The sequence below is a fragment of the Vidua macroura genome, chromosome 2 (assembly GCF_024509145.1).
Source record: "Vidua macroura isolate BioBank_ID:100142 chromosome 2, ASM2450914v1, whole genome shotgun sequence".
NCBI classification, from domain to species: Eukaryota; Metazoa; Chordata; class Aves; order Passeriformes; family Viduidae; genus Vidua; species Vidua macroura.
In genome coordinates, this window is record NC_071572.1 from 18,548,949 (window position 1) to 18,572,117 (window position 23,169).

General features: G+C 38.3%; 1 protein-coding gene across 2 annotated transcripts; it reads right to left on the reverse strand.

Annotated features, from left to right (window-relative positions):
* Nucleotides 1-55: 55 nt before the first annotated feature.
* Nucleotides 56-22,891, reverse strand: PRPS2 (phosphoribosyl pyrophosphate synthetase 2). Of its 2 annotated transcripts, XM_053970306.1 has the most exons (8): nucleotides 22,702-22,891; nucleotides 13,175-13,358; nucleotides 10,685-10,705; nucleotides 7,973-8,071; nucleotides 6,799-6,923; nucleotides 4,125-4,298; nucleotides 1,200-1,359; nucleotides 56-337 (listed from the first exon to the last, which is right to left on the reverse strand). In XM_053970306.1, exons 1-8 carry the CDS (start codon nucleotides 22,821-22,823, stop codon nucleotides 245-247), a joined length of 978 nt encoding a protein of 325 aa, XP_053826281.1. In that variant the 5' UTR covers nucleotides 22,824-22,891; the 3' UTR covers nucleotides 56-244. The 2 variants fall into 2 exon arrangements, with proteins under 2 accessions (XP_053826281.1, XP_053826282.1); XM_053970307.1 differs by lacking the exon at nucleotides 10,685-10,705.
* Between the last annotated feature and the right edge of the window lie 278 nt (nucleotides 22,892-23,169).

Sequence of the window (23,169 nt, forward strand, 5' to 3'; positions counted from 1 at the left end):
ACACATAGAAAAATTTGCACAACACATAAGACTTCCAGGTTCTCAAGAGAATTCATAAGGTTTCTGCAAGATGGAGATTTATTGCCCATTTACAAAGAACAAATGGTAATTACAAGACAAATATGATAATTAAACATACAAGCTCTCAAATTGTACAAAGATGATTTCTCATGGTTGACGTGCATACTTAAAAACAGTGTCAGCTGAAGAGACCTTTGCAAAGATGCAGTGTAATCCCCTGCAGTTACAAGGGGACGTGACTGAACAGGTAAGACACTGATTCACCATTGTGTGTTCTTCGAATTGCTTCTGCCAGGATCATGGAAATGTCAATAAACTGAAAGAAAAATTTAGAAGAAAAATTTGATGGCATGCCAAGAGCAATAAACCACACAGTTTAGAACCATATAAACAAACATTCCATCTACCTTTGTAGCTTTTATTTCTAGAAAGTAATAAAACATTAAAGCTTAGGCATCGAATATATACATAAGAACTGCAATAATACCAAGCAAGAACTCAAAAATTGAGTAAGAAAGCACTGATTAGGATCACTGAGCATTGTATTGTTGAGTACTTCTGACAAAGGACATGTTGTCAAAAAGCCCCACTATTCTTGCCATCAGATGGCAGTGTCTGCTTCACATAAATACAGTTTAAAGGAAGCACACCTTTTTAAGTGCTTGCCCTGTTTCAATAAATACCAAATGTTAAGCTTTTAAAAAATCCAGTAAAGCATTTAAAACCTCAATTTTTTATGCTTTGCTCCACTCTATACTAAGGAAAACCTCCAAAAGGGACACACAGCTTTTCAGAACAATTCCATTTGTGTTTTTCAAGAAAAAATAATGTTGCCTAGGATTTCTGTGGCCTCCTCAACAGAATAACTAAGGTCCTACATGCAAATATTGTACAAATAATATTGATTAAAAAAAAAAAGAAAAATCCAGTCAATTTTACATTTGTCAGTCTTCCACAATCAAGCATACTCAAGGTGTGGCAAATACCAAATATTCTGAAGTGCCCTGTTATATTACCTGAATCCCCTTAAAGCAGTTCTTTAGCATGTTTTAGCAAAATGTTTTGCAAAGAATGTATTTAAGAATATTAATTTCACCGCAAAGCACAAATTCTAGCACCAGTGAGCAGTAAAATACAAATACCAAGTCTAAAGAAATTACATAAAAACACCACTGTACCTGTATTTTTGGGCAATGTTTCATTTTCTCCTCCTGGGGGATTGTGTTGGTTACCACAACAGCCTCAAACGATGCATTATTAATCCGAGAGAGGGCAGGACCAGAAAAGATGCCGTGAGTCAGAATGGCATAAACTTTAGTAGCTCCAGCAGACATTAACCTGTAGAACACACAAAAATAGCATGCTGTGATGCATGTTTGCATACATGGCTATAGATAAACCTGGATACAGATCTCCAAAATACATTTTACTTACAAAGTCCTACATACAAAATATCTACAAAATAATTCAGACATTTGTATAACCTCAAAAATTTGAATTGTCTCGGACAAACCCCCAACAAAAATTATAATTAAAAAGTTCTTATTTGCAGCAGTGATACTAATCTACAATGCTGCACTTTTGACCACATCGGCACAACATAAAAGTGAACTCCAGTACAAGCTTTCTATCTTAACCAGGCAAAAATTAAGTAGGTTGGATGGCAGTATTCACAACTCTGTTATTAAATATGTGCCTCCATTATTTTCCACCTTTATTTTCATTTGCAATTCAAACAGTTCTGCTTGGAAGGAGTTTCTGAGGAAGAAGAAATGTTAATGATTAAAAGCCTAGCTTACTGCAAAGTTGTGGGAATACATGCTGCTGATCCAAGCACAGCGTGAAGTGATGCATGAGGAGGAAAAAAAGTATAACTCAAAAAACTAGAACATCTTGTGAATGAGTCAAAAATATCCTAATTTAGTTTCTAATAGCCTCAATGCCTCCAGATGCTCAGCTATGTCCTACTTGCTTCTCTATCTAGCCTTAGTAACAGAGGCCCTGAGGAATGGCATTTTATCAGATCATCAAAAAGGCACAGGAGGAAGCATAAGAGAGAAAAAAAAATATAAAACCATAGAAACATCATCTCATTTTGAACGATTTAACATAACTTAAGTTTTCTGGTCTTTTTCAGCACTGCATTTAGTACCTGCAGCCTGCAAGCTGTATCCATTACAACAGAGTGAGTATGTACCACGTGCGTGTACTTTAGTTTGTACTTAATCAAGTTGATTTGATGTATCTGAAAAGATATTTCTTAGTCATCTGCTTGATACACATCTAGGTTGCTGAGGCATAAAGAGTTCTAAGGAGTATTTTGGTGCACGAGTCTTATTATATACAAAGCACATCCCACCTGGATTTGACATTAATGAAAAGCACTAGTTCGTGCCAAGAACATGACACAAGGCAGCATCACTGAAGCAAAAGCATCCTTCTTAGTGAACACTGCAGATGAATGACAGTTTTAGAATTTGGTCTCTAGAAATGTACTGTAGGTAAATAAAGATTACATCTTTCAAAACAGGAAAGAAATAAAGGTTTTTGACAGGAATTAACTTCCTCTATGCACAAGAGTATTAAAAAGATGTTGGCTAGGCAATTTATGATTTTGATCCGCAAAGGGCATGGCCTAAAAGAATACTTTGAGATATGATGTAGATTAGAATGCAGATAGCAAACAACTACACAACATCTCTGCAAAATTTCATCCAATTTCCATGAAAATTGTAAGAAACACAAGACTATATGTGAGTTTTTGACATCCTTTATATAGGTGCAAACAGCAAGTCTGCAACTAAGAGCTGTAAACTCGTGAGATTAACTTTACTTCAAACCACCAAGAACAATGTCTAACTCACTTGTTGCTTTCATACCATTTCCCACAGCATTCCCCTGTGAAAATTTGCATCTCGTAGCTTGGACAGGTATACTTTTCACTGGAAAAAAAACTGGTTGGATGGCTGGGCCCAGAAAGTGGTAGTGAGTAGAATTATATCCAGCTGGCAGCCAGTCACTAGTGGGGTTACCCTAGGGCCAAACCCATTTGACATCTTTATCAGGGATCTGGACAAGCAGACTGGGGGCACCCTCAGTTAGGTTTGCAGGTAACACCAAGCTGAGTGGGAGTGTTGATCTGCCTGAGGGCAGGAAGGCTCTGCAGAGGGGTCTCACAGGCTGGATCAAGGGGCTGAGGCCATTTGTATGAGGTTCAATAAGGCCAAGTCCTAGGTCCTGCACATTTTTGGTCACAACAAGCCCATGACGTGCTACAGGCTCAAGGAAGAGAGCTGAAAAGCTATCTGGTAGAAAAGGACCTGGGGGTGCTGGTTGAGAACCAGATGAATACGAGCCAGCCGTACTATTAACCTGAAAAGAACGAGCATAATGGCACCTGGAAAACATAAGTAATCCCTTCTACTTAGCACTGCTAGAGCCTTAGTTAGGCTAGTGGTTCTACATTCACAAGTTCTTCTTCAAGAAGTAGAACAGCTGGAAGGAATTCAGAAGATGTCACAATTGAACAGAAGTCTAGAAACCTTGTGGAAAGACTGAACAAACTCATTACTCAAGTCAAGAGGGAAATGAGAACTCTTCAACCAACTTTCAGACAGAAGACAGGAAAACTTATGCTTACCTCCCCAGATGAAAAGGACAAGTAGTTTTATGCTTAAGATGTACAGTGAAAACTAATACTACATTTGCATTGGACACAATGGTGAAAACACTTTATAGTGGTAAATCCAGTAAAGCTTTGTTAAAGATTGCCTAAGGACAGTGAAAAGGCTCCATGATGAAGTTCAAGGAGCAAATTATTTTTGAGCTGTTGTTTCTGCCTTGGAACTGTATAGTGCACGAGATGGCCCAAGACCTTTCCAAGTTATGACATTTTATTTATTCTGTGCTCTTCCTAGGTACAGATCATATATTTTGTAAATATTTTCTCAATTTCATGTTCTAAATAAGGACACAGCTGAATCACAGAACTGTGACCTATGAACTCAAGGGTCAGGTTGGGTTATAGGCTTTGAGAACAATTGCAGTCATCAGCTGTGGGTGAGTGAGAACACTATAGTGAGACAGATCATAGTAACACTTACTTGTCTGCTGCATGACATATTGTGCCACATGTGTCAGCCATATCGTCAACAAGAATTGCTACTCTGTCTTTCACATCACCAACCAAGACCATTCTGTCCACTTCATTTGCCTTCTTTCTTTCCTTATGAATGAGAGCAAATTCCACATTCAGTCTGTCAGCAATTGAAGTAACCCTAAGTTACAGGAAGAAATACACCATGTTTAGAGAACCATTTTAAAAGAAAAAAACAGTCATACAGATGTATTTGTCACAAAACAGAGTTTTTGTCTTCTGGCTTTCAAATTACCACAGCAAAAACTTTTGCAAGGAATGAGACAGGCAGAAGCAATCTTAATTCACTGCCAATTATGAACCAGAGTGTCTTAAGCTATACCCCAAAAATCAGTTTTTTAATTGAGTTGACTTTGGTTTTCTGTCATTAAGTGCCTGGCTTTGAAAACATTTCAGCTATTCACAAGCGTTTATTAAGTGGCTGCAATACCAGTCACACTAGGTAACTTAAAGTAGGGGGAAGTCAATTCTAAGCCTACGGGAATGTGCACTTTAACACTCTAACTGAAAAATACCATTGCAGGGTTTGAAACCAAGCCAAAGGGAGAAACAAACTAAACAAGTTAATAGTGATTAATAATTCTTTTCACAGTACTTGACTAGTAATCAAGTAGCTTACTTCATTAATAATTCCCTTAGCATATATCTGCTTGACAAAGACCTTTTAAAACTCTTCAGGGTGACCTCTGGTGGCCAAACAAACTTCTAGTAATAAACTTCACTTGTTACAGACTTCCGATTGCTTTTTTCCAGTTGTGTAAAATAATAGAGCTCTTGGGTATAAAGAGACAGGAATAAACAAGTCCATGTTTTTTCCTAAATGCTGATGGAACCTTTTAGCCTGCCTTTTTAGACTATGAATGTTGTTTACAAGGTTATTAACATGCATAGTTAATAAAGAATACAGTTTTGTTTCTTTACCACTTAAATATGGAAGTTTTAGTTACTGTATTTCAACAAGTGGATGATAATCAAAAACCCAAATATTTTGGTATTTTTTAATGGATAGTGTAATTTCATAGCAAGTCTCAATACCTCAGAGGCATTAAGATATCAAAAGAATTTCCATGCCTTATTTCAGTTGCAACATCTAATAAGCTGGAGAAAAAACAAGCAAGTGTTAAGAAATAAAAGACAATTCAAGTACTTTAAATTAGTGCAAGAAAATAGATTTATTTTAAATTAATATTCCAGATTTAAATTTTAAGACCATTTATGTTCAGTTTTCACATTCTATTAATTTTTATTAGGTTTTATTTTGAAGTTCTACATATTTTAAATGGAAAGGCCAAACAATTTTCTTTACATGTCATTACTGGGGGTTAAGGACAAGCTATGAATTTATTGAAAAAAACATCTACCCCTACTTCACTAGAAACTGGTTGATTGCATTACAACAGAAAGTCACTAAAATAGACTTTACTATCTATATTAAATACAGTAAGAGTGAGTTTTGAAAAATAAACTTTTATGATTAATTTAACAATGCAAAAATATTTGTTAGGGGAAAAAATGCTGTCTTCTGACTTGAATTCTAAGCAAAGATTGTATTTTGTGTTAAAAACAAAACCAACATAAAAATCAAATGCAAAAATAACAGTATCCTGATAGGAAAAAACAAAGAAATTTAACTGACTAAGTGATCTTTTAATCTTTTAGAATGCTTTCTATGTTCTTCACATTCTTAATTTGATTAATCAAAAAAAAAAAAACCCAAAAAAAACCCAAAAAAACAACCAACTAGGAGTTCCACTCAGTCTTATTTCAATATTACAATATGAATGTTCACAATAGACTCAAGGACTTCAATTAAAATCACATGATGACAGTTTTTCACACTACATTTCAGACATTTAAATTGCTATTGGCTTACAGGAGTCTTACTTCATTTGTCTTTGTTCCCTCTGCAGCAGCAGCATGAGCAATAAAACCTGAGAATAAGCATTTTGCCTCAATGGCATGCTTTATGACCTCACCAGCCAGTCTGCTTCTGAGCTTTGGCATTGGTTTATGCTCAATCAATACCAAATCAAACAGAGTCTGCTAAATGAATAACACATGCTGTGAATGAAGAAAGCCTCCAATGAACTAAGTTTTCTATTTCTACCCTTCGCCACTCAAACTTTCATTCCCTTTTTCTAGTATTTATAATGCAAAACTTGGGGTCAGCAGGTTTACATCTGGAACTCAATAATGGAAAGAAAAAAGGAATATGAGTCAAGCAAGCTCTTACCTAAATGCAGCAGGTACAGTGGGAATAGGCCATATGCTTTGACAGAGAAGAGAAGCTTAGGCAGTTCCAGAGCGAAGCAGGAAGAGGTGCAGCAACTTGACTAAAGAAGCAAGCAGCAGGAAAAATCTCTTCCCTCTGGTATAGGGATTCAGCTAATGAGGCCATATCCAGGGGGAGAGAAAAATATCTTTAGAGTATAGAAAGCTCCTGAATGTTTTAAAGTATGAACAGCACTGGAAGAACTAGCTGTTCTGTTTTTACAATGCAGTTGGATTAATCAGTGATGTACCATATATCTTGCACAATTCACAGAGCAATATAGAAGACTAGACAAACTAGATCATTAACCACTACGTGTAAATCTAATTGTTTTAGGCTTGTGTAGTACCTTTTTGCACCACCTGCATCAGGTGAGACTATGATACAGTTTCTCCACTCAGGAATGTTCTCTTTAATCCACTGCAGGACTGCAGGTTCTGCATACAGGTTATCTACTGGAATGTCAAAGAAACCCTAGTCCAAAAGAGAAAGAGTTTCATGAGTATGTGTTTGTATCTTACCTGGAACAAAGACAAAAGGAAAGAATCAAGCTTTTGCCTTTCATGAATGGCAGAACTTCATTAGTATTTTACACTGGTCTAATTCTGCTTTTGCTACTACTATCAAATTCTGCTGAAGTCAAATAAATAATAAGATCTCAAAAAATATCACCCAAGAGTAGTGAAAAAGGAAACAGGTGTTCTCAATTGACTTAAAAATCAGAAAAGATAATCACCTTCAGGCACTCAAGTAAATTCATGCTAGTGAAAGCTCTCAAAACATCCTGTGAATAATACTCAACTTTCATAAATTTCAACTGCTTGACATTAACAGCAGTGTTTCAACATGGGGAGGACTCAAACTAAAATGGAATCTTTGTACAAGTTGTAAAAACAAGAAATCTGGTTTAGACCTTTTTATTTATGTGATAGCCATCTAGCATAATAAGAAATTCTGATTAAATGGAGCACCAGAACTGAAAGATATGGTGTTTTCTATAAAAAATAAGTTCTCTTAAAACAAGGTACACATGAGAATGATGAATTATGTCTGCTCTGTGTCTGAGGCAAAGGTTTTGTGATTTGTTGGATTCAGCAGTAAGCCAGATAAGGGTTGCCAGGCTCCATCTCCACTTCTTTTAAGAAATTATTACACCCTTGGCTGTAACAACAAAACTCTACCTAGGGCAACACTAAAATCTCTGACAAGGCTAAGATTAAGAGAATTTGTCCCAAGCCAGTATATTTTATATTCTGGAAGCTCTTATATTAGACTTGGCAAATTTTACCAAAGTTCCAATGCACAAATATTTGAAGTAGCTGCAAAAATCACCCCATAAAATCGAGACTGATCTCTTTCTAAAATGGAGCTTCATTAGAAACAGGTAGCAAGACTTTCTCTGAATCCTCACAGTTCTGTACATAGCCTTTCAAAATAATGACCAAAACCACAGAGAATTACTATCAGCTTGTCACATTAATTCAGTAGAGCTTCTAGGACAGCAGGTAAGAACCAACAGTTACCTGGATCTGAGAAGCATGCAAGTCCATGGTGATGATGTGGTCAGCCCCTGCAACTGACAGCATGTTGGCAACAAGTTTTGCAGAGATTGGTGCACGGCTCTGAGAAATAAAGCACAAACATTTACATTAAAAAAAAAACATTTCTACTAGATGCAAGGAATAAGATGATTAGCTATTTTTCTTGTTTTTTTCCTTTACAATATTTGGAATCTAGACATGAAAAGCTTCAGAATTTAGTCAAACCAGCCTGTCAATCTTGTTACTAGGGTTTTGAAACTCAGTAAAGCATTTAGGAAGATCTAAATCAGTTTGCACAGTCTGCCTAATAATGTTTTGTATTAAAGAGATCAAATTCAGGATATAGTTTTCCAATTCTTCTACTTAAAAGTTTTAGCTAACTTCACTTCTCTACTCCACAGAAACACTCAATTTTATCTTGTTCTAAGAAACATTGCAAAACCCGAAGATCGAAGGCAAAATGAACCCAACTTTTGAGAACACTGCTTTAAAACAAAGTTAGTATCAAGCATTTCTTCATAACACAGTAAAGCTTGTAGCAGATCCTTGCTGGCAGGAGTCTTTTACCCTGACTTGTTTAAAAAAAAATTATGTTTAATTCCTGGATGCAATTAGGAGTCTAGAATGCCAAAAAGGCACAGGAGAGGATGAAGAAATCCTAAGTAGAAAGAATTAAAGAAGAATAAAATTCTTATTAGCAAAGTTAATGCCAATGTCAATAGGTTTTCAAAAGCATCAAGGATGCAGAACAAACAAACAAGCAAAAAAAAAAAAAGGAAACTATGACTGGAGGATACATCACTTTTTTCTAGTTACTCCAAAGTTTTTTCATTTTTGTTAAGCTCTGTAAAAACCTGTGCTTCCCTAGACAGTTTTCTCTACACTAAACAAAACCTCCTGCTGTCTTTTGCTAGTCTTTAAATAAGGCTAATAGCTGGCAATAACATTAGCATGACAGCAGAACGGCAAGTCAGTTTCCATCTCAATATCAGACTGCTTTCTGCTGGCACAGTATTCTCTCCTGCTACATCTCTTTGTCAAACAGCCTCATTTCACCTCCCAGTAACTTCTTTTCCTTCCAGCCCATACACACAATTACAGAAGTACCTCTGCTTTCATTCCATTGATGCTCAAGGGCAGAAGTGACACTGAGCTGAATCATTGACAATTAAGCCTGGATGCTTTTCCATCTGTGTCCTATCAAGAAGCCAATATTTCCATCAAAACTGTTTCTAGTCTAAGTGGACACTGGGCACTTCTCTGTTTTAACCTGTAGATTGACAACACACTTCCAGAATAGAAACTGAGATACCGCAGTCTCATTTTATGGCCAGATCAAGTTTATCACCATCATTATTGAAATTCGTCATTTTGGAAACCATCCCTTTTGGGTGTTGTGTTTCACAGAACATCATTCCCATTTTGTCTGTGTAAGACACACAGAAAACAGATGCAACAGCCAGCACTTCCCTAGATCTCTGCAATTCAGATACATGTTGCTCCAGAAGAATTATCATTACTGCTTCAGCACAGTTAATTTTCCACTGAGAACAACACTGCTCTTCATTTAAGTTCAGTTCTGTAAGTTATCCAAAGCTTTCTGGATATTTCTATTATTAGTAGCAAATTTTTGTTCATGCAATTTGAATTCCTGATCACTTCAGCTCAGTTTAGCACCTGACATTTTTAAGCTGGACTTCAAAATACTCTCAAATCTCTGTCAACATCTAACAAAAAAAAAAAAAAATTAGTATCTACTCTTTTCATTCTGTTGCAGTGTTCTCTTACCAGCTCTTTGCAAAACCCTAGTTTAATGCCTCCACTAAGCTGGACTAACAGGTAAATCTGAAATGATAGGTTTGCTCTCCTGTTTGTACTATCCTATCTTTCCAGGCTAGACACTTCCCTTCATGGAAACCTCAGATAACCTGACCTCATTATTCAGAAATTTGGATGACAAAGGTGAATGAGAACCCATGATTTTCCTTATAATGTAGTTTGTAAGGTTTCCTTCCGATGAGAGAGGTAAGACACAGATTCACAGTATTCATTGTTCAATTCTTTGATGTAATTTTAGATTATTTTCAGAATTATTAGTGTGAAATGCAGCATTAGATTATGCACAGAAACTAAATTGTTAAAAAAAAAATCACGTGAATTACCAGTGGCAGGGGGAATCCACAAAGCTAATATAAATAACATCACAAGATGTTAACTGTGCAAAGGACACATAGCTGAAAGTAAAAGTTGTCCATTAAGATCAAAGCTCTGTTGCCTTTAAGCATCTTAGTACATTGTCTTGGCTCAATATTCATCACATGCACACTGAAGAGAAAAAAAAAAAAAAAAAAAAGAAATCAAAGAAAGCCCAAAGATTTATAACTGGAACTTTCACTTCCAAGAAAGCCAGTTGTGAAGTGTATGGATACTGAATGTTCACTAATGAATTACCCAAATTTATAATTTCAAAAATATCCAAATAATTTTTAAACTAGAATCTAGGGGTTTTCTTGTAGCAATTATTCCACAGGATTGCTGTCATGGCCTAGGCGAAACACAACTGAAATCAAGAAGTGAAACTGAAAATGTTCCTAGTTATACATAATGTAACCCAGTAAGTTTCACCCTTTAAGGCCATATTAATGGAAATGCGCAGTGTTAGATTAAAAAAAAAAAAAAAAAAAAGATACCTACCCAACGCTCCACGGACCCCTTCTACAAATCAAAAAAACAAAGTTACATGAGCTGTAGAACACCAAACTCATCTGTCACTGTACTTCTAACTTATCTCAAAGGCATCTCTGCAGCATCCTACATAAATGTATCCTGCCCACAGCTTGGAAGGTTGGCATATTAGAGGATGCATAAGTGCAATTACACTCAAAGCACAGAAACAGCTGAGCTATTTTTAAGTTTAGCTAGCTTGCGCATCAGAAATATTCTAGTTTAGGGCAGCAGTTGACTGAATCAAAATTAATTTACTGACTTTTTTATCATTCTCAGTAAGCCTTTGGGTTTTTTTTAATCTGTTTCTCATTTAAAGTTCATCCAAGTTTAGCACTAAAATTTTCAGAGTAGACTAGATTGTTCAGACTAAGATTTTTACTACAAGGCCCTTTCCTTACATGAATAAATGAAGAGCACTTTCATTGTTCTCAGAAATCATAACTGCACCAGAGGTGTAACAAATACATGGTTATTTTAGGCAGCAAGGATTCAGCCTATTTAGTTCATAATGAATTAAAGTCACTAACTTAAATTCAAACTAGAAAACAACATCCATCTCCTGAAGATGATACTGCTTCAGTTCATAGTCAAGCAAACTACAGCAACGTCTTCCGCCACAGAAGAAAATCTGTGTGCGATCATAGGAAGAAAATGGCTGGCACTTTACTGACACTTCAGCACAAAGCTTGTGCATTCATGATGGGTCAAAGACCAAGTGAGCTGATGCAAGCAGGAGGGAAGATGTCCCTGTCAATAAGCTGCCCAATGCTGACAGCTGTATTATAGCTTATTTTGCAACACGGAGGTCAACTACCAAGGTTAATTTCCAAAGATGGCAAACATTTTCTCAATTGCAAAACAGAGGGGGGAAAAAATACCCCACAAACAACAGCAACAAAAAATATATGCCTACAGTTGTGGAACTCAGTGACACACAGAGAACAATCTGGAAAAAAAAATCTCAAAATCTCTATTAATCAAAATAACTTTCCTACGCTATTCATTTTCAGATGGCATTTCTGAAATACAAAATGCTCCTGGATGGCATGCTCTGTGCCACCACACTGGAGAGGTGGGTTAGAATGTCTCTGGAAGTCTGCCACGTGAAGTTTGGGAACACTTGACACGACAATTGAGATGCTTGGAAATTTTGGAATATACTCATCCTTCTCCCACACCAAGAATTTAGAGGATGGTACAGCAGAACTTCCCAAACATGAAGTGGGAAATCAAAACATAGTGAGATGCTTTTCCTTCTTTTCAACAAAATGCTAATTGTTAGCCTTTCACGGTCTTTTGATATAAAGTATAGCAGCCCTTGTGATCAAGGGAAAGCATCATCCACTATAAAACACAGCAAAAATGAAGTACCAAGAGACGTAGGCAAAGAATAGGGTCTTACTTTTTAATTCCTGAATTCCATTTTTGGAAGTATAACAAGTAGACCTTCACTGTGGTAGTATGGTATTACAGAGCTTGTACTTAAAGAATTAATATACCAGAAAAGAAGTTTTTTTTTAGTTTTGTTCTTAGATATCACAGGCTGACTATTACATATTTTGTGATAATTGCTATTATTTTTAGCTTCTCCATTACTTCATTCCTGTTAGGTTTTTTATATAAAAGAATATAAAGATCAACAGAAGGCTTGCAGAACAGTTTACTGGATGCCCAAAGTGAAAGAGAGGGGCTAGTCCATTTACAGGAAGTAAAGGAGAGATAGAGTCTTCGAAAAATACAACCGTTGCAATCCAATCTTTAAAGCCAAATTCACATTTCTTATTACTTTTTCTCAAGTGAGCTTACTTTAAGAGTACCATTCATATAACCTATCAAAGGGGTGTTTTTTGTACATGTAGTAAAGTCTAGTTTTCAATTTTTTAAAATCAGTCTCACTTCCCACAGAGGGTTTGTTACTGTGTTACCAACTTGGCTGAACAGATATATTCATCAGTTATGACAGATCAAATTCAGGAAAAATGCAATAAAATCAGTAGAGCATTTATGGGGTTTCCATACAATTTCTTGTCTACATAAATCAAAACAATTATTGCAGACAGAAATATTTTTTAATCTGTCTGGCAGCATAAAATAATGTTTTTGTTAATTTCTCTCCACATTAATAGGGATTAAAAAACTTTGAAAAAGCAGGATAAACAATCCAATAAAATGCCGTTTTCTAGGAAAGTACTCTGCAATGGACCACATACATAGAATATACCTACTTTTGCAAACTGAAGTCATGTCAATTATCAAAACACAAGCAAAAAAAAATTACTGTCTCACTTCATTCCTCATGGATAAAATAATTGAGCATTTTATCAAGAGAAAAGGATGGCAGGGGGGGAAATGAAATCTTTCAAATCACTTAAATGTTTATGAAAATTGTAAATCTCCAAAAATTTCAAGTGAGCAAGCTGAAGAGAAGCCTTCCAAAATGACACAATTCTTACCTACCTTGTCTTTCTTATCTTGCCTGGCATATGGAAAACATGGAATTACAGCAGTCACTCTGGAGGATGATGCAATCTTGCAAGCATTGATCATGATGAGTAGTTCCATTAAGTTGTCATTTATTTCTCCACAGCCACTCTGGATAATATACACATCTTCCCCTCTCACACTTTCACCAATCTCTACACTGAAAGAGCAGGAGATGATCATTTCAACACTTAAATTATTAGAAAAGCAGTACTAAAAAATAAAAATTAAAAAAAAAAATCCAGTTATGTTTTAACAAACTACCATAGGTTTTCTGTAAACTTCCCATTTAGAGTAGGATTATTTTAACAGTGATTTCCCTAAAAGCCTCCTTGACAATTTCAATATAAGCCAGTATGGTGTTCATCAGGTCAGCACCAACCAACAGCTATAAAATCTACACTATGATGTTCAAGTAAAGTGTTTTTAAAAGACTAAAATCTTACAGAAGAGCTAAGAAGGCTGCTAATCAACAGCTTACCATGGCTCAACTCTCTTGTTGTGTCAGTTGTTCTATTTGCTCTGACTGTGCTTACATGCTTTGGTTCCTTACGTATCTAAGTTTTTTTGTTCTTCCACAGATTTCAAGATAAATTCTGGGATCAATCACTGCTCACACCACAGAATTCAAAAATTAAACTGAACTTAAAAACAAACAGGAAAAATAAAACTGTTGAATGCATAGTTCTTTCTCAATTCTACATCCAAGCAAAAAACATCTACTGCTGAACCACACTAACTTTTCACACCTGTTAGTCCAAAACTTACATATAAATATAACAGAAAAACCTTAGTTTTTTTCCTGAATCCATGTACAGTGTACAAAAAACATACAGACTTCCTAAATAATTAAGTAATCAGACCTTGCAAATCCATGCTCTACTATGTTAGTCTCAGTTATTAAATGCTAGAATATATTGAGCCCTTATTTAAAAGGTTCTATCTTTACCCAAGAGACAAATAAGCAGAAGTTTCTGACTGGAAACCATCCAAATGGCCCAGATGTGGGTGGAATAATTTCTCTAATGGGTCCTTCAATGCTGAGGCTTGCTCTAGTCAAACACAGTCCTAACAAGTTTTGTTTATCAGCTCTCAGGGCGCTATATAAGACTCCTGAGCTTTCTGCAGAAAGGAATTTACTGCTTTTAAACATCTTAATGATAAGCACACATTTGATTTATTACTATCAAGATAGGTGAGTACATGTTCTCAACTCCCCTATTTGAGTTCTCTGCAGCCCCAAACCAGCTATATAAAAATCCTATATTAATTTTTCTCCTTAACTGAATACATTTTTTTGCCTAAGAATGCTACTAGCAGGATTTCTTAAGGTCAAAAGAAAGCAAATCATCAAACATCAGGTCTCTGGAAGGACAGAGGTGGTCAGGGACAGCATCATCTCCATATATGTCAGGAAACCTTTCAGAGGTTTTCATCATTCCAAAAAGACACTATTTTTTGGTCACAAAATTGTTACTTCCCTCTCTGAGTTTTTGATTAATGGAATGAGGCCATTCAAAGAATACTGTTTTGATTGAAATATTTTCTTAGTTTGTTTCCCTTTTTGAAGCTGGACAAGTTTTGGTCAACATAACATTTTTTCAGTGAGATACTAAGTGTGATTCATGATTGGAAAAAACTAGCCAGGCTTAAGTAGGAGCCCTCCTGAACACAAACCTAGCTCGATGTGAAGAATCTACTCACAAGCTTACAGATGCGACTACAATCAATATTATAGCTTTGTGATTATTGTGAGAGCTTTAAAAAATTCCAATTGCACCCTGACTCAGCAGTTACACAGACCTGCTTTATAATGAGTGTTATCTCACACCACACCTTTGGAATATGCCCAAAGAAAAATTATTTTATTACTTAGGAAAAAAAAAAAAAAAAGGAACAGCTAATTTAACAGTCTAACATTACATACTAGGAAAAAAATTGGCTGAGTGACAGAAGTATATGATCTTAATGTTCACTATATACTGAAAGAACACTTGGAGTTGTTTTACTCTTTTTAAAAACTGTCACTTCTGTGCACATCATTAAAAAAATAACAGTTTTCAGAAGGTTAAGGAATATACTTTCAGATAAATATAGGTCTGGTTAATACCATGTACCTGAAGTGATGATTTTTCCATTGTCATTAATTGTATTTTTTTCTTATTATCTTGGGCTACCAATAAACATCACCTTGTAAACAACTTAGAAAACAAACATGCTACTTCTTTCTCATAATGCATTTGAAAAATAAGTGTAGCTATGTTTTTAAGGCTAGAATGACATAATTACTTGTCACATAGAAATGTGAGTAGTCACATTTCCCAGTCAACAAGACAGAGCTATGCAACAGATCAGTATCTCTTATTATCTACCATCTCAAAGATTGGTGTTAAGAGGTATTGTGCGGACTCAACCAACAGATACACACAGAGCTGCCTAGTTCACCTTCCCCGAGAGTAAAAGATAACCAGTCATTGTGTTGCAAGTGCTCCATCAGATACAGCCCATACTAACCACACTGGTGGGGTTTGGGTGGTGGGTTTTTTTTTTTTTTTTTAACTAGAGGGAGGGCGGGGAATTGGCAGTTAGGGTTTGTTTTGGTTTGTGTTTTTTTTTGCTTTTTTGCCCTGTCTCTTTCTTTTTTTTTTTTTTCATATTCAGGCAACCAATAAAAGACTATAAACTATAGAATCTGGTATTTGAATGATGTGTTTCAAATATCTATTAGACAACACTAAGCTAACTCTAGTCAAAGTCTGTGACAGCTATCTTATTAATATTACTACTAAATTCCCCCATCTATATCATGACCTTATTAACTGTTTATGAGGTCATTTAAACAATTTCACATAGGGCACAGAGGAAGGACACAAAAACAAGCTCTTGCCTCAAGATTACAAGCTCTATTTGTTTTATGCAATTTAATCAAATTCAGCTATTTGGTAACAGTTTAAATAAATTTCTCTTCAAGAAGAGTCAACAGAACCTGTACATTAAAAGCCCTGACACCACACAATTGTGTTTAAAAGGAAAATTTACAAAAAACAATAGCCTACAAAAGTAATTAACTCTGAGCCAGTTGCTTGGTATCCAGAAGCACAAGGCTCTAGCTGAGAAGGATACACATATGACAGGACATGATGAATACCAAGTTTAAGTGTTGGTATCTGCCTTCAACTTGCAAAGGCTGATTTGAGAGTTCAATTTCATAAGTAGAAACTTGGACAGACTAATAACCATGAATTAAGGATACAGCATAAAACCCAGTCAGGTTACAAACTTATTTCAATGGCTCAAGCATCCATTAAGCAAAAAGCATAACCAAGAGCAATCGCAGATTGAGATCCTTTTGAGCTAGATTTATAGTGCAGTCCCAACTGAACTTAGTGATGGGAACTATAAATTTGTATGTCCTAACTAAAAACCAAGCACTTGTAGGGAAACGGGGGATTAGATATGTAGAGCCAGACTACAAAGGTAAATGATGTAAATACATAACTAGGATGTTCAAATCATACACTTATGTGTGCTCTTTGTATTTTTTAAAATAATTACAGCAGTTTAAGTTTCCAGCCATGCTTATAAAACATAAGATTTCTCAAGCAAATTAGATGCCAATAAAGTAGATGTGTACTTCAGGCCCTTCCAATACCCAGAGAAGAGACTAAAAATGAAGGTCTAGAGTCCTCATACAGTATGCAAATGGATCGATATCTCAAAAGTGATGAAACAAATCCACATGCTGAGTTTGCAGTTCATTGAAACCCAGCCAATGGCAAGCACTGAGCAGCAGGGTGTGTTTGACCTCTTACCTTTGGGAACACATTTCCCAGAGTAAAGTCTTTCAACCCAAGAGTTTTAACTTACTGGGCAAATATTTCATCTGATGTAATGTCACATAACAAAGTGGGTACCAGCAAAGCCCAAAACAACAAAGAAACAATAAAAATGCCAGAGCTGGTTTTAAGGCTATAGGGATCCCATATCTCCTGGCACCCATGGTGTCCCCTCAACTCTAGGCTTTTCCACTTTGACTAACAGTTCCCCTGCCATATCTCCATTAACAACTGCCCAGTTCTAATGCAGAGCACTGGAATGGTAAACACCAGAAGATAGGAAATATCTTGTTACCCTACACTCTGGCACACAGCCTGCCACTACAAGAGAAAAACACCTTTTCTTGAGCAAGTTCTGGGTTTAACAACATGCAGTTCAAAAACTACCCTCAAAAATTTGGAAACAAACATCTAACAAGCCTGAACATGTGCAAAAACTCTTCAAAGGCTGAGTACCAAACTCTGCACCTCAGGACACCTGGGACTGTCAGCCATTATCTGCACATATTGGGGGGTTTTATTTGGCTTGCTTTTGTTTTATTTTTCTTGGGGGGGGGGGGGGTGGGGTGGGGAAGGTGGTGTTGTGAGGTTTTTTTTTTGTTTGTTTGTTTGAGTTTTTTGAGGGGGGGATTTTTTTTTAATTTCAAGCATTTAGCATCTACACAAAGTGCACCATATATGACAAGGTCAAATAAGTGGTATTCTCAAACCAAAAGCTTTAAAGGATTTAGGTCCTTTTCCAATTCAGAGAAATGAACAGTGCAATAAATGGCCATATTTGCTGTGTCTTCAATTCCCTATACAAACCAAACACTGTTGTGGCTTGAACACATACAGTGCACAGTCCAGAAACAATTTTTACCTTCTCCAACCAAGCTGGTAAAATCTATTTCTCCAGCCTCCTCTTGCTCATGACAATGTAAGCAAGCTGGGATGGAAGGAAACAGCTTCTCCCACTGGGAGAGGCAGACCACAACCAGCCCAGCTGGGAATCACCTGCTCAGCAGCTGGGCAGTACGAAGAAACATTTCACATCCCCGTGTGTCCCTAATCCCTACTGTCTTCAGCTGTTCTAACACAAGTTTGTGACCTCAGTTTGCTCATTCCATGGTTAGGGATCTGCAAACACCAAACCATCTACTCAGTGAGGGTGATACAGCTCATGGATCCACACCAGCTGAACCCAAAGGAACCAGGTTACACGAGATGCAATAAGGAAATGTCCCACCTGAGACAACTGCAGTACAAGGATGCTAATGGGGAGATAAGAAGGTCTTAAAGCCAGATGACAGATTGTAAATCCCTAGGACATAAGTTCCCAGGTTTGCTCTTGATTTTTTTCAGTAACTTTCTTCATAGAACAAAGTGATTTAGTTTTGCCACTTTGTATGAAATAGAGACTCAAACTCATCCTGGATTCTCCAGGGAAATATCAGTTACTTTTTCCTAACTTCCAAGATCAAATATCAGCCCACGACATCCAGTTTAATTTATTCACAAAAACATGGCTCTCATATCAACAGCACAGCTTTTCCCATACAGCAGACAATGTCTATTCCATATTTCCTTCTGTAAAAGCAAAATGACATTCACTTTAATTTGATGTTTCTGAAACAGCCAAACTTCAGCAGCAGAATAAGGCTGAGGGTAGGAAGCCTTCAAATTCATATGTGCCAGGCAGGACTTCAATTCCCTTCCTCTTTGATCATGAAAATCTACAGCACTCACTTCAGCCAGTGAATCTGACAGCAAGAAGCCAGGAACCTCACAGGAATGGGTGGCAGCACTAACATCTTTCACCAGGAAAAATGTGTGCAAAAGAATGCCATCTGTGAGTAGTTTCTCCATTTTGAGAATAACAAGTATAGCAAGGGCAGAGTTAAAATACATAGTCTTCAGAGAAGGAAGAATACCCTACTTTTAAGAAAATAAAATTATTTACAAAGTAATAAATTTAATCGTATTTTTCAATTGTCTCACCAAAAATATCGGCACTGGGGCTTAATTGTACAGCAACTTTAATTAAATGCCACCTCAGTGTATTTGAAGATAATTTTGCAAAAAGCTTTAGGGTGTTTAATATCTGCATGTGTCTGTTACATGTCAGTCTAACAGTTTCATGATGCTGAGGCTAGAACAACCATCCCTGTTTAAGGACTTCCATTCCTTTCTTCTTCCTCCAGCCTCAAAACTGCTGATGACAGTTGGCTTGTGGGGTTTGAAGAAGATAAACTGACTAAGCCCCCACTGCAGTCCTTATCATTTTGCCAGATATATAAGGTGGTGCCACCCAAGCTCCTACCATGACACTGCGGCTGGCACTTAACTGACACAAAAGCTGTGCAGACTAACAGAGTTATTGTCCACGACCAGAGTTTATTGAGGAGCTCTGGTGCTGCATTTGGTAGGGTTGCCTGACTTCAGTAGCCAGCTGAAGGAAAGCATTTCCATACAGTTTAAAGGGAAGGAGGAAAAAAATGGGCAGTAATTGAGTCTGCCAGCAATTTCGCCCACTTTCTCAGCACAGACATTACATTCACCAGTTACAGAACCTGAAAGAATATTGATTGCCTAAATCAGAAGAGGACTGTGATACTATTGCTGGGTACACCAGTCTCTGTACAGACAAAAATGAGAAGCCTTCCCATTTTAAAGGTTCTGAAGCTGTAAACACACAGGCACCGGCTATTCAGCCACAGTGCTTGTCAGTGGTGGGCCTAAGCTCAGCATCAGTTTCTCAAACCCACTTACAGCTGCTGAGAACTGGGACTTAAATCTAAAGCCTGTTTGACTTGAAATATAATGCAAAATATTTAATAACTCTTCCCTTCACTCTCTTCTGCAAGCCAGACTAATTACAGCTCTCAAGTGAAAGGCTTCCAGCTAGGACCTTGTGTGAGGATTTAAGCCTGGGGCTGCACACAGTTGTCAACTTACACATCATTTATATTTAAGAGAATACAGCAAATAGCAAACCAGAGTTTTGAACAAAAGGTAAATCTTCTCTGCAACTTGCTAACTTAACACATCTGACAAAACAAGAGTTTGACCCTCAGGTCCAGGCTTATCTGTTTGCATGGGGGATTGCTGGAGTGCCCTTGGAAGGTTTAAGGTTCTTTGAGTTTTTTAACTATTGGGTTTTAGTATTCTGCAACACTGCAAGTGCATTTCATAATGCCAATACACTTGTTTTTAAATTTAAAAATGGAAGAAAAATTAAAAAAAAAAAAGTACTGTGCTGGAGTCACTGTATATAGGAAGAAGTCATTTTTTGCTTACATACACATACAATTTCACAGTATAGGAAGACTGAAAATCCAGATGCCTCAGGAAAGAACCCCTCTGCATAAGTATCAACTTTACCTGTAGTTTAATTTCAAATACATTGTTGAGGAATTCTCTTACTATTATTGCTGGGGATTTTTTTATTCAGAACATTAGTCTAGAAAACTGGAAAGTGAACATCCTGAAGTAACTTGCTAAGAATATTGAAAAAATTACTTGAAATATTATATAGTGGATACAACTGTACTTGCTGAAGGGGAAACAGGAAATTCAGATTAGACTCTCAAAAGAAGGAAGTTGTAAAACAAAACAGAAAACCAAATAAAACTCAAACACTTAAAGGTTTAAAATATTAAGCCATTTTAGTTCAGGGAATAAAATAAATAAAAAAGATAATGTCAGCCTTGCCGTGTTGCAAAAGAAGCAACCAGAAATAATGTTTCTAATAAATACATTCCGCATATATGTACACCGTTACTTGCCTAAAATAATAAACTGGCACTACTAGATTAGCCAAACCACTGACATACTGCAGTCACCACTACCTTCTTTTTAATGGTAGAGAGAAGATTCCATACCTGGAAAAACAGAATATTCCATAGCTGAAAGAATAGGTGTATACTGAAGGCCAGAATTTAATTAACTTATCTTATAAAATAAATATGCAAATTGTGGAGATAAATGTCTACCTTGGATGAAATCTAAATCAATTTAGTTCAGCTGTTTGCTATGTTTCAAGCACAGATTAAGTAAGTGTCTCTGGAGAAGAAACATTAAAAAAAATTAGACAAGCTAGCAAGGAAGTCATGCAACCAAATACACAAGCTAAGTTTTATCATGCAGAAAGGAGATCAAAGAGCAATAAAGTGAGTATGGGGCTGGAAAGAATTGAAAGAAGATTTAAGCTTTCATTTAATCAGGAATGAATAGAAGAGTCAGAGTGTGCAAACATTAGATTGGATAAACACCAATGGAAGAGGGTTTATAGTAATGCCAGTGAGCATAACTAGAACAAGAGCAACTGCACTGAGAATGCAAAAATGTAGACAGAAAAGGACAAGCTTTGCAAGAGCAATTTTAGAACACATCATGTTAATCTTTCAAAGGAAGCAATGAAAACATGTTTTTTCAGGAGATTCAGAGCAAGAACAGATAAAAAGAAACACACAAGAACCTCAGAGACTAGCCAGCTATTTACAGCAGGATCTTGTGTTTCAGAATCAGCTGGCAGCCTAGACTCACATACCTATACAGAGAAGCAGTTGCAGTCTTACCAGCTCATGGAGTGAACATACCACTGTCACCTCAATTTAAAATTCTTCATTAAAATTGAGCTAATTAAATACGTGGGTCATAAAGCTAAGATGACACACTAGTAAAGAGAGGTAATAGTGATAGAAAAAGCATTGGCAAGCACAGTCGCAGACTCCAGGTGAGCAAGCTGTCCTCATGGTTTCACACAGGATTCTTTGCACTGTTACCAGTTACTTCCTGTGTTTGGCTGGCTAGGAAACTGATATGACTGCACTTCCAGGAGTAAGCCAAGGCCATCACAACAATTTGTATCACTCTCATGCATGACCATTAGTCTTGGACTAGGGAGTGGAGCCCTACAGGAGCTGTAACGGGTCCACCACATACACACCTGGCTGCAAATGCAAAATAAAGACCAGTTGCAACAAATTCTGCAAGCGTAATTTGACCTAGACACTTTTAAAAATCTGATTCATCATCACCATCCTGTTCTTATATCTGCCTGTATGCAGACCCACTTACAAAACTGCATGGCATACTGTAGTTTATAAGACTATGTTTTTATCCTTAGGTAGCTAAAGGTGATTAACTGCGTAGTTAATTATCTGCGAGCGTCGGGATGCACCTGCCGTCGCAGACGGGCTGCCTGTGCAAACACCGTTCCCACCGCACAGGACGGAGGATGCTTTTCACCCGGCCAGAGCCGTGCCAGCCCTTCTCCGGCCAAGGAGCTCCGGACGGGAGCGCTCCCGAGCTGGGCCAGCAGAAGCCAGCAGGGACACCTGCGGTGCGGTGCTCGTGCTCCGCAGGCGGGGGAAGGGAGGGGGCACAACCAGGAACGAGTGCCGGGCGGGACACACCGCACCACGCCGAGCTCCCGCGGCTGCACCTGCACCGAGCCACCCGTACGCGGGTCCCGCACCGGCTCAGCCGCCCTGGCAGGACCCGCCACCAGCCGGGGCGGCGAGGCAGGTGACACCGGAGCGGGACCCGCCGCCAGCCCCGGGTGACACCGGAGCGGGACCCGCCGCTGCAGCCGCCGGGCGCGGGGGTGTGTCCGGGGTGCGCCCGTGACGCCAGCGGGGCGTGGGAACGGGACACGCGGCGAGGGGGGGCAGAGGCTCGCACCTGGTCTCCTGGTTGCTGAACTTCTTGGTGACCACCTTGCCCAGCTCCAGCCCGAGCCGGTCCGCCACCCGCTGGGACAGGTCGTGGTGGGAGCTGCCGCTGAACAGCACAATGTTCGGCATGGCGGGGGCGAGCGCGGCGGACGGGCGAGATCGGGGCTGCGGCGAGAGCGGTAGAGGAGCGCGGGGAGCGCGGTGCGGGGTCAAATAGCGGCGGTGCGGGCCCGCCCCGCCGCCAGGAGCGGGAGGGACCGGGGCGGGGCGAGCCGGGGGCGCCGCGGGGCACAGGTGTGGCCGGCGGCCCTTCGCGGCCACGGGGTGGCGGTCGGGGGGATGGCTGCCACCGCCTCCTCCTCCGCCGCTTTCTCCTCCCCGTCCCGAGCCCGCTGCGGTCCGTGCCCCCCCAGCCGCCTCTGGAGCAGCGCTCGGCCGGGCCGTTCCTCAGGCGGACAGGGCTCTCCCCGCGCAT